Genomic DNA, 12,998 nt, shown 5'->3' on the forward strand with positions numbered 1-12,998 from the left:
GACAAGGAGGCAAGATGAAGCTGGGACCTTGGGCTGTGGAACAGAAAATAAGCATACTATCTCATGATACAGTCTTCCTGGAATATAGAGGTAATTCTGTGCTTTGCCTATTCCAGATTTAGCTATATGCTCAATATAAAGATCTGCAATAGATTAATAGATTAAAAAATAGATTAATATTTCTATTGAATAAAAAGAAGTTGCTGACTCTGAAGTCAGTAATCAGTATCAGATGCATTTAAGAGAAATCTACATTCATCATACACTCAATCCTATTTCCTTTAGAGGACTGAATTACAGAATTAATTGTCCATCGAACTGTGTCTTCAGAACTTAGCTATTTAAATAGCTGATTCATTTAACCAGAGATTTATTTTCAATTCTTGCTGGTTTTTTTCATGTGTAGGATATGTTTCCCACATCAACTTCATTTTTTTCCTATGAAATAAGAATTACCCTTGAATCAGGCTCATTCCTTGAGTAAGACTCAGAACTGCACTGCTGAATATTTTATAGTATCAGCATTTGCAAAATTACTTGTACCTGTCCTAGTATACAGAAACGTGATAGGGAGGCTCACTGCACTTTCACTAAAGCCAGTGGAGTTTGTTCAAAGACAATTAATTTGCCCCAGTAGATATGATTAAAGTGATAAGTTCTTCTAATTTTAGAGTAACCTGCATAGCACATGGCAAAACATTCTTAATAGACATGTATTTCTACTATTATTTTTTTTAACATGTTCTCTTGCTATGATTTTTTTTTTAAAATTTTTTTTTTAATATATAATATAGCTGATGTTGCAGGACACGACTGTCAGACATATTAACATATATCCTTTGGAACAGGTTCATTCTTACTTTAATCTCCTGACCACTTTTAAACAGTCTCTGAGTGGAAAATATTTCCTTACTTAGCAGCTGGATCCCCTCAATTTACACTAGAGATTGCCAAAGGATTTGAAAGACCCATTAGTTTTAACATCCACAGTTGTACCCATCTCATTTTATGGAGTTGCAAGCTGGATTCAAGTCAAAAAAGGACTTGTAAACTTATGTGTAAGTTTATTTGGAAGAGTCTTGATGTTCTTTTCTGAAAATAGTAGGGTATTAGCTGTTAACAGATAGGCTCTATAACCATTTAAAGAAAAGATACCATCCAGGAACAAAGTGTTGGAAAGGGATTACTAGGTCACTGAGTCTACTTGTTCCCATTTGCAGGAACTACAAAATATGACTCAGTTTATTCCCTTACCAAGATCCATCCTAACATTTCTTAATACTTTGCCCCTGTCTCCCTTCCCAGGATGTTGTTTTACACTGCTCCGATAATCAGAAACTCTCCCAATTTCCAGCCTGAATGTATTTACTGCCATTTTATAGGGTTGTTTTGTTTTCCTGTGTTAGTACATAAGGTGTAGCGGAAAGTGTGGCAGAGACAACTGATTGCAACACTACCTAACTTCAACTACTTTGGGAAGATCTCCATGCACAACTTCTATTATGAAAAAATAGGAGAAGCTTATGAACTTTTGGACGGCAAACAAATTGATCAGAGTATCTATAATTTAAGGCTGGCTAACTAGTCAGCCAAGTCATCTCAAACTAGTTGGCCAGGAAACTGTTCAGCCAGTGCAGTGAATAAAAGGATGTGAGGACTGTGTGGAGGACTGAAAAGATAGTCAAGGGTTATGGAGATGGGTGTTGGAGAGGAGGAAGGCAGGGACAAGCGATGGCTGCAAACGTATTGTGGAAGGAAACAGGACATGGGCACTTCAGTAGGAAAAAAGGGGGAAACTAGTCCAATGAGTACGGTGAAATTTTAGGGGATAGTTCAAGACAAACTTTTCCAAAAGTAGTAATAAAGTTGGTCTATTTCCACTTAATAGTGATGGAAGCAACATTACAACAACTTTTTCCATGAAATTAAAAAAACCCAAATCAGCATTTTAAAAATTGCATTTGAATGCCTATTGCCAAAATGCAGCAAGTATATGCTTTTGCTATTAAAGAAAATAATTAAAGGCACAGAAATAATTAAATGCACAAAAGCCAGAGGTATTAAGTCAGAAAGCACAGGAAAGAAGATTTAGGCCTTCATAACAGCAATAATTTCAAAAAGGAACACACATTCTGATACAGAAAAAAGATGCAAGACTTTAATCAAAAAGAAATAATACTGAAAATATAGGAAGCAAAAATGCTGTAGTATAAGCTCATGGTAAAGAGGAACTAAGTTTCACTATAGATGAATCTTAATCTAAATAAATTAATAGCTGGAAATAATTGTATTTTTTTTCAGATATCTAGACATCCTGAATGAAAATTAGTTGAGCAGCTTTCCTGAAGAGATGTTAGTTAATTGAATATGGCTGCAACTGCACATGGTTTTATCGGTAATAAATACCTACTAAACACAATATATCAGACTCACCAAAGCACACTGGTGACAGTGGGAACCACTAGCAAAACTGTCACATTAACTTGGATATGAAGGGAATATTCATATAGCCCTGGGATGACTATTGTTCTGAGTTTCCTTCTAGCAGTCAGTAGAGAGACAGAGCTTCTCAAAGAACTGAGGAAGGGTTCCCTGACTGATGCTTTGTAGGAACACTTCTCTCCACTGACTATAAAAAACAGCCTAAGGAAGACTCCCTTCCATAGGTATAAGTAAGTTATCCAAATACCTCATAAATTTTATTTTCCAAAGGACTTAGTTTCTTAGCCTTAGCATTTTCAAAATAATTAAGCATGAATTTACATCTCTGAGTGCATCAGCTTTTAGGCACTACTTCTATTTTCGAAGTAGCCACTGCCCTGCCATGTAAAGCCACTTTACCTGCATTTAGAAAGAGCACTGGAAAAAATAAAGCATGAAAATACCAGGAGTTATTAAAACAAAGACATGACCCTCCACCCTTTTGAAGCACCCAAACCACCAGAAACTGAGAGAATATTTGCAGGAAGTATCAGTAAAAGCCCTTCTCTCTTCACCCTTCTGTAGACATCAACCCCTGGAGAGACAAACTTTTACCTGATACAGCACAGACACCTTTTTGTTGTAACTGCAACCATAAGAAGAATGCCAAACACTCTCAAGAGCCAAGCCTCAGAACTTAAAACGTACGGAAAGTCAGCTGAACTTAAGCTCTGATTTCTAAATTAGTTGAGTTCGTTGTAGAATTGTGACAAGACACAGATGCCAGCAGGTCAAATTTCTGAATTAAATATTAAGTACTTCTTTGCAATAGCAATCCCAGAACTGTTGCCCCATTTCTTATACATACCTTTGGGCAACCTGCTACGTTGACAGACGTTAGCCTGTGGCAGTGAAATGCCATTGTTTTCACAGCTTCATCCGTCAGCTGAGGGCAGTAAGAGACATGGCAGTGTTCCAGGTATTTTGTGCCCTTGCAGAACTCCTGAAAGAGCGACAAACAAACCAGTCATTCTTAGGTGACACGCCTACTCTATTTTTCTCAATTTATGATACATTTACATCAATCCTTTGATCCACTTCAGGCACTTCAGTTTTCTAGGTACCCTTTATTAGTAGCGAAGTCATTCAGCCGTTGGCTGTGAATGTCACTAGAAAAAGAAGAGCTGCATTAAGAGGCCATTTTCCATTGCTTATATATTATACTATGTGTTCATTAGACTAACATTCATATAGGTTCCACTCTATATATTAAAATATGTTGAATTTGGGTTTAAATTGAGCACAACCCAGAAACTAAAGGTTTGTGCTTAAAGGACAAGCCCGAAATACATTTATTCTTCTACTCTCTGCAAATGCCTGTTTTTGTGTATATTAACATTTCTCCCCCCCCCCCCCCCCCCCCACCCCAAAATGAACAAACAACTGTATCTGTATAAATTACATTATTTTCTTGGAAAGGAATGAGTAAGAATCTCAGGACTGTCACTCAGGAGTTCTGGGTTCTGATTTGCTCTGTGGAGTTCAGGCCAGTTAACTGTGGCTGAAGTGCTGTCCTGGTTTCAGCTGGAATAAAGTTAGTTTTCTTCTTAGTAGCTGGTATAGTGCTGTGTTTTGGATTTAGTAGGAGAATAATGTTGGTAATACACTGATGTTGTCAGTTGTTGCTACGTAGTGTTTAGACTAAGTCAAGGATTTTTCAGCTTCTCATGCCCACGCAGCAAGAAGGCTGGAGGGGCACAAGAAGTTGGGAGGGGGCACAGCCAGGACAGCTGACCCAAACTGGCCACAAGGGTATTCCATACCATGTGACGTCATGCCCAGTACATAACTGGGGGGAGTTGGCCCAGGGGCACTGCAGATGGGCATCGGTCAACAGGTCGTAAGCAATTGTATTGTGCATCACTTCTTTTGTACATTCTCTTAGTAGTAGTAGTAGTAGTAGTATCTTCCCTTCCTTTTCTGTCCTATTAAACTGTCTTTATCTCATCCCCTGAGTTTTACTTTTTTTTTCCCGATTCTCTCCCCCATCCCACCAGAGGGGAGTGAACAAGCAGCTGTGTGGTGCTTAGTTGCCAGCTAGGGTTAAACGACGACAAGCGCCATGTAATTCCTGCTGTGATACCTGTTAAGTACAATTTCTATCCTCATTTTTAGAGCAAATAACCACCTGCTGATTCTACTGACTTCAATTCCAGCACCTTTGTAACTCAGGTATTAGCTTTTTCATACACCCTGTAAAACAGATCATTTGGAAAATAACAGACCAAACCATTCAGTGACCTTTCCCAGCTTATAAAATGGAGCAGAGATAACTTCACACATTATGAAATCACAAGAGCTGTTTACAAAACATTTTGGTGACCTGCAGATGGCAAGTGATAAATAGGTGTAAGGTAGTATTATTACTATTATTGCTATTATTATTATTACTACTACTACTACTACTAAGACATTCCAGCTTCTACATGAGCTTTTTAATTTTTACATGAATACTTTTTCCATGTTCTCTTCTACAAGACCAACTGAAAAGACCAAAGGGACAATTTGACCAACTCAATGTGTTCATGTATTTTTCGTCTTACATTTGATACTTGCACCTGTGACAGGTGATCATATGAATGAAAATGTTTGGCAAAATGCACATTAAAGTGTATATTTTAAATAGCATCAGATTATCCCACATAAAACTTTGCTTCTCATGAAACATGGGTAGTTATAACTTTGGCATACTATGCACATTTATTGTTTGCAATGAAACTCCTATGAAAGGCCACATATATTCATGAAATATATTTTTCTCCTTTGCACTCTGAAAATTCATTTACCTTTTGGCCTGAATCTTTTTCAAACCTGAAAATATTCACTTCTGGGCCTATAAAGAGAAGGAGAAGGTAGACCATAACTTGCGTTTGTGGAAACCTTCTCTTGAAAAGCCTGCAGATTTGTTAACTTGAGAACCAAACAACATAAAATCATATTTCTTCACCTAACAGTGCCATGATGTGGGCATCACAGAACATTCTGCGGCTCAAGAAGCTTTAGCTTCAGTGAGAATCTCTCCTCTTCTGTGATGTCCATCCTAAAACCATGGTGAGATGCCTTAAATTTGTCACTGAGTTGATCTTCCAGGCCTGCTAATCTTGGCCTAAGGCCAGTGTAATTTGTCATTTACTGGAAAGGAAATTCTACCTCTATAGGGGAAAGAAGAAAATACTTATGTAGTAGATTGAATAAAAAACAGTGGTTGCACGAAGCTTTTCAAAACTTTCAAGAAGTAGTCCTGAAGTAAACAGACTAAAGGCCACATGGATAAATAACACATGTGCATGCACACAGAGACACACAAATGCACATATTTATCATGCACAAATATTACATATTTATAATTCTGAAAAAAATTCTGTAGTAATCAGACTATTGCCTTTGACACATAGCTATTTTTTCCTTATGTAAAACAGGAACTCAGACACTAACATATGGTTGATCACTGGAAAATATTAGCTTTGTTATGACCAAAAATTATGTGATTCTGTGTGATTTTCCTAAGTCTTACCTAAACAGATGCAAAGAAACTTATTAAGTCTGAAATTTGTTTCATAGACTGGAATTTTAGAACTTTTTGTCTGTATCCTCACTCTAGCTTCTTTTTTCTATCTATCAGTATAGCTGTAGCAAGGCAGTGCTTCTTGGGCTTTGGGTTCTTGTTTTATTTTACAAAAATATTAGAAAGCCAATGGTTTAACTTAGGATTAGGACAATTCAGATTTTATATTAATTGGCTTCTGTACCTTTCCTATTTCAATCTTAGCTCTACAGGCTGTTTGTTACCTGCAATACAGAAACATTCTAAACGCAGTAAATGAATGTTTTTTATCCATGTGTAAGAGAAACTGTACTCCCTTCAGAATTAGGCCTTATATGTGATGACTTAATCACTACATTCTCGGCTGGGGTATGTAGTACAAGCTGAAGCCAAGATTTCAATGCCTGTGAGATATGTTTATCTTGTTTTTACTGGCATAGTTTGTCTACACACATATTTAAAATATCCTTCAAAGTTAGGTTCTGAATTTGCTCTTAAGTTTAAGTCTATGCCTACATTATTTTGCAAATAGCACTAAAGTTATATTTGCCATCAAAGGGAATGGAGCTTTCTTTGCTCTCTTCATCTCTGTATCCCTGGTTCTATGCCTATAGAGAAAATAACAGAAGTTGTGAAGATAAATAATGTTTGCAAAATATTTAGACGCTACAAAGAATCAAATACCATATGAAGGAAATAACATCACTTTCTAACTTATTTGCACAATTTTCATTCTCTGTAAATAAGGCCTGAGGACATACACAAGCATCAATGAAAATATGAAATACTAAATTGCTGCTTACTAAGTGAGCATCATCTGAGTTATGAATGAGCAAAGATCCTATTTACAAAATATGTGAACACATAGGCATTTACATACTGCTATAATGCCTGGAAACAAGTAAAAGAATTAACACTATACAGTCAACATTATTTCTGTTTATATTATTTTTGGTTCTATTATTTAGTTATTTTATAACTTTGCAGCAATTTACCTTAACAGTGTTAGTAAAGCCCCCTTAATATGCATTTTCTTTTCACATAAGTGAAATATTCTTTATATAATCAAAGGATAACCAAGTCATGCAGCATACAATAGGATTACTCTCTACAAATTTTCCACAAACTCTTATCCTTAGATTCAACTTACAAAAAATGACTTGCCATTTTGTTTCAAGTTACTTCATACCTCTTCTTCTTTCTCCTGCCCTCCCTAGATCCATGACAACATGGCTTCTGTAACTAACTCCTACATGTACTCCCTGCTGATGCCTTCTTCCTCAAAAAGTTCAAATTCATATGGCAGACAAGGAAAGCATACACACTTTTTTTTTCACAGTCTTTTTTTGAACTTACTCTACATAGTGAGATAACTGAAACAGCTTCTTAGCCATAAGCATAGCACAACACAGAAGTGAATATTCTCCTCTGAAAGCAGCAGTGCTGGTGCTACCCGGCTTTCTGTGAGGTACACAAGATGTACATACTTGGTCATTGTTTTGGTTAAAAACATGGAACTTTACACAGAACATTCATGAAAGGTGAGTCAGAACTACTCCTAAAGAAGCAAATCCTAATGGCCTGACGTGTATGTTGGGTAAAAAGATTCAATCCAGATGCATCGCTTGTGGTACAGCAACAACTGACTCATTCTTACAATATATGGCTATAAAATGATGGATGTTGGAGCTTTATAATGGAAAAAATGTAGAAGCTGAAGACTGGGATTATGTGATGGCATTGCCTGTACCTGCAGCCTTATGATCTGCAACTTATGGGCATGAAATTGATATAATTAAAAAACATGGTTTAAGCATTTCTGTTACATATGATTAGGAACAATTCTCAGTTACAGAAAAAAGTGCTCTTATTTGGATGTAAATCCTCCCTCCTTCCTAACAAGATGGATGGTTCTTTTTTCTACAGTCGTTACCAACTAGTGTTTATTTCTTTTATCGCTCTGAAACACAAAGCAGTAAATCTATGCAACCATACTGAATTTGTCAAACCTCCATAAGGATTTAGGTAAATTTCAAGCAACCTGTGATAAGGAATTTCACAGTTTAACTATACATTTTGGAAACATTCATCTCCCTTTCTTCATGCTGAATTTTCAAACTAGGTTCATTTCATGCGCACTAAATTATGCATGGAAGTAAACAGCAAAAAGTTGACCCTTATCCACCCTTTTCATGTCACTTGCGATTGAACAGATCTCAGTCGTATTCCCTCAGCCATCCCTTTTTCAGACCCCAGGTTCCTTGCTTCCTTATCTGTTCCTTTTATGGAGATTGTACCATACCTCTGATCATCCCTATTACCCTCTCGGAATCTTTTGCAGTTTCCAGTGCAATGCTTTACCCATAAAAAGAATTACAGTAACACTGAATAACTGATTTTACCAAAACAAGACAATAAGTACTAATAAATCAGAATTTAGTATGTAGTTACTGCTGTGATTATAATGTAAGTCTAATAAATATTTGGATGGCAAGTCTCATTGTTGACATTCATTAAAAAAACCAAGAGTCCGTAAATCAGAAATATAAAAGAAATTTATAAGCATTGTAAAATGAAATTCAAATTATTAGTATTGTATCGGTATTGTATTAGTATTAGTGTCAATATATCAGTATTAATATGTCTATGATAACTGCTGATTATTCAAAAGAGAAAGTATTTTCTCACTGTGTAACTTCATAACTTATCACCAATGTACATAACTGCCTTTGTGGCAACTTCAATTAGTAGGTTGCCTTTCTACAAATTAATTAATTTCCTGTCTGATTACTTTATAAAGATTATTGACCCTGGGAAATTTCTAAGTTCATAGGCTAAGTATGAGATCAGAACACTAAACAATACATGTTTTAACCTAATCTTTTTATTTTGAGAACAATATCTAGCTCGATAGTGCCCAGATCCAATATTTAAATTTCAAAACCACTGTATATAATAGTAATTTTAAAAATAAAAACAATTAAAAAAATGAAGTTTAGTGAGATTCAATAGATGTCTTGCTGTGAGCATGATGAGATCTTTAGAATAAGAAGCCAGTATTTCAAACATCTAGCTTAAAATACATGTAGTCCATTTTCTAGCAGATTAGTTTCATCATTAGATATGAATAAATTACGCATTTGATGTTTTTAGGATATTTTTTAAGGTTTTATTCAAAAAATAACACAGTGCCATTTGTGCTATTTTTCCCATAAACCAGATAATACATCTATTCAATCTAGAGAAGATGCACATGCATTTCTCACTGAAATATAGTTTGTTATGTTTAATCATAATAATCACACCATTTATGCTGGTAAGAAATATGCCTTTAGAGGTATATTGAGACATATTTTTGTGTCACTAAGAGATAATGATGTGTAGCAATATTATCAGCAGCACATGAGAAACCAAGTGTAACAGACTGAAAGAAACTCAACTATTCCATTGAGCTAGGCATGCTAAGTCATCTAAAAAGGGCATTCAACAAATGACTGACCAAAGAAGCAGAAAGCAAGACCTGAAAGCCCACACCAGCGATGGGAAAAGTATGTTTTAGATAGAAATTGGTGAAGGATTTGTAGAGCAAGAAAGAAGTAATAGTACCAGCAATTTAGATTGCAATTTGCACAGTACAATTCAGTAGAAATTAAGGCTCTTATGGAGTGAATTTCAGAGTCAAGCAGAATTCAAGACGCATTAAAATTCATGGAAGGAATGGAAAAAAAATTGAAAGGTATGAAAGGGGAGAATCATTTGTAGGAGTGAGAGTGTAGAACGTTGTAATGAAGAATGAATGATGATGTACAGAGTAAAATCATATCAGTTTTGGACATTGTTAATTTGAAGAAATAGAGAGGCTTCCAGGAAACACCAAGAAAAGAGGTGAAGTTTTACCTGAATCCCAGTATCACTGATGTTTTTGCATTCTGATATAGAAAGTTCCTTTATTTTTCCATGGTGGCCAAGGGATCTCAAACCCTAAAAAATTCCACAAAAATTAATCTTAAAAATCAAAACATGCTATTATATGTAATTACATTTAATATGTTAAGATGGTCAATAGTATTCAATGTCTGTGTATTAAAGCTTCTATCTAAGAATTACAGCACCTTTTAAGACATTCTCTTCAGCAGAACGTATATAGTTTATCATCCAATTTTTGCTTGAAGAATGTACAAGAGTTAAGAATTCTTTGCAGAAATAATTCAACTGAGAAAGCAAAAAAATTAGATTTTCCTACCTGTTCAGAAAGAAAGAATCTGAAGAAAAGTAGTGTGGTGTGAAATAGTTCCACAGGACACAGACCAGGACTCTCATAAAGCAAAATACATTTACAGATCTCCTCCAAAATTTGGGTTTGAAAGAACTTTTCAGAAATTTTTTTTATTGGAAGAACAAAATACTATTTGCAACAACCAAATAATATCTTAAAATTGCTGCCTTTATGATTTGCTTACCAGTAAGGGCTTTATGGCTACAGCTGTGGTACAAGACAACATTTGAAATGGTCCAGTCACACTCGTAGGTGCATGAACAACCCCTATATTCAAGACAATAGGGAGGTAAAAACTTTGGTAAATTCCTATTTTAGGAGTGCAAAAGGATCCGAAGATGCTTTGTGATATTTATTGCTTGTACACCAGGAAACAGGACCATGTTCTGATCCTAAACTCTCTAATTTGAAGGAGAATTAAATGTTGATTTTGTAAAATGTATTTTGATAGTCACAGCAGAATATGTCTGTGCTTCATATCAATAAAGCAAACTTTACTGAAAGACAAAGTTATTACTTTATTCCATATGGTTAATAAATTATCTACAATTAAGCAGCAAACAGCACTGCACAGAGAGGAAATATCATCTTGAAAAAATAAGCACATGTAAATAGTGTCTGGAATCCAGATGTGGACACTGTAATGATAATGCTGGAAGAGTGTGGCTGGAGTTCAAATTTTGCAAATTCCTGAAATCTCACAAGCTGAATAAAAACAAAAAAATGAAGGAGATTTCCAATCCTGGCTACTTAAAAAACCAAAGGAATTTGTATTTTTCTCAGCAGACGCAGTTATGTGGTGACCATTACTTTCAACAGCTTGATTAAAATCTACAGATTTCAAATTTTTGTTGACCACAGCACTCCTATTCAAGAAAAAAAACCAGTTATGTACTTAAACCCCCAAATGGGTTTATGTCAGAACTTGAATTCCTGACAGCAGAGACTGATAGTGATAGGTGTGACCTTATGGACATAATTTCTTCTTGCAGTTTTATTTATTTAAAATTGGTGCCACTTTCACGTACTTGGTAATGAAATATTAAAGAATATTATAAAGATTATTTTGCTACATGACAACTAATGCTGCTATGACTCCAAAGGTAATTTATAATCATTTTATATTACAAGAGTGACATTGAATTACAGAACAACTTTTTTTTTCCAATGAAAATCAAGGTCTCCTTTGAGGCGTTTCATCAATAATTCCAGATTTGAGAAGGGAAAGAGCAAAGACATGGAAGACAAGGAATGTCATTAGGAACTGTCTATGACATAGAAAAACTATGAAACTTTTACATTTCCAAAAATACACCTCTTCTAAGCTATACAAAATTTTTAATTATTATTTTTGTATCAAACATATATACAAAGGAGCCAATTATCACTAGTTTTATTGGACTTCCTGATTTATTCAGTAGTAGTCCCTGACAGATAACATCAGGGATCTCCATCCAGGATACTGACCTACTTCTAGAGACTTTTACCTTCTATACTAAGCCTCCAGACATTTTTGAAAGATATGGTCAGAGCAATCATACTATCATTGGAAATAAATGCTAGCAAAAGCAATACTGTGCAGCATACAGACTTGGATCACCCACCCTATGTGTCTCCAAAAACATATTTCCCCTTTAACATAAAGAAATCACCCCAGGTATCTTGGATCAATCTTCTGTTGCCATGGAGAAAGGGAAGACTTTGTCCTGCATGTCTTCTATAGCATGTGTATTACCATTTCCATTTAGAAAACAATTTTAAGAGAAACTTCTTATTCCTCTCCAACAGCTGTTTTTTTCAAGCAATTTTTACATTTTTGTTCTGTTTCATTTACCTTATTATGTAAGGCCTGCAAACAATTTCAGAACTTCATTTATTATTATTTCATGATGGTTTTTGTAGATGAGAAAATGAGTATCGACTGTACTAGTTGGTGAGGGTCTTCACTTGCTAGAGACAAAAGTCATCTGAGGCTGTGGCATACCACTCTATATTCACAAGCTGCAAGTCTCTGCCTTTCAACTACAGTCTGCAATGAATGTACCGTCTCTCGTTAACAATAACCATGTGCTACGCTATTTTCAACTTCTGAGATTTCTGTTCACATATCTTTCTGTAACCTTAAAGGTCAGCATCTGTAATGTATATTTAAGTTCCAGAGATATACAGATGTTACTTCCTGTTCATACCCTAAACCAAACACATTGACCTCAAAGTGACTCCAATCTCGGAAGACAGCTCTTAAGAGGTATCTCCCACCTTCTGTTTCTGAGCCATTTAACATGAAATGACTCAGCTTATTCTCTAAAATGCTCAGATTTCTGCACAGATTAGCCACAGTCAGGCACCAGTTCCATGGATCAAACACTAGACAAGAGGAATGTAATTCCTATCATGCAGTATCACTTTGCTAATAACAATACATATGTGGCAGAACAAAATTCAGTTTCAGATAGCAAAAACCTTCTGGAAAATGGGTAAGTTCTTAAGCAAATGTAGCTATACTGTTTCCAATACCTGAGCTAATGTAAAGGTGGGTCAGACCTGTTTACATGAACTGCGGAGACATTTTTCTATTGCAGTACAGAAATCCCCCTGTATGATTTTGTGCGTAATGCATGCCATAAAATTATATTTCTGTACCTAACACCTTCTGTGGTTAGACCAGATCATAACTTACGAAATATGGTTGCCAAT

At 35.4% G+C, this 12,998-nt stretch overlaps 1 protein-coding gene across 5 annotated transcripts in view; it reads right to left on the minus strand.

Moving 5' to 3' along the window:
- The window catches only part of FBXL13 (F-box and leucine rich repeat protein 13), a 94,162-nt gene that overhangs the window by 9,728 nt on the left and 71,436 nt on the right, over nucleotides 1-12,998 (minus strand). For all 5 annotated transcript variants that reach the window (XM_030013567.2, XM_030013566.2, XM_030013570.2 and 2 more), the window contains 2 exons: nucleotides 9,923-10,006; nucleotides 3,290-3,424 (listed from right to left, as the gene is read on the minus strand). In XM_030013567.2, the coding sequence (XP_029869427.1) occupies nucleotides 3,290-3,424; nucleotides 9,923-10,006 (219 nt within the window). The remainder of the gene's footprint in view (nucleotides 1-3,289; nucleotides 3,425-9,922; nucleotides 10,007-12,998) is intronic.

The sequence above is a fragment of the Aquila chrysaetos genome, chromosome 5 (genome assembly GCF_900496995.4).
Source record: "Aquila chrysaetos chrysaetos chromosome 5, bAquChr1.4, whole genome shotgun sequence".
Classification (NCBI taxonomy): Eukaryota; Metazoa; Chordata; class Aves; order Accipitriformes; family Accipitridae; genus Aquila; species Aquila chrysaetos.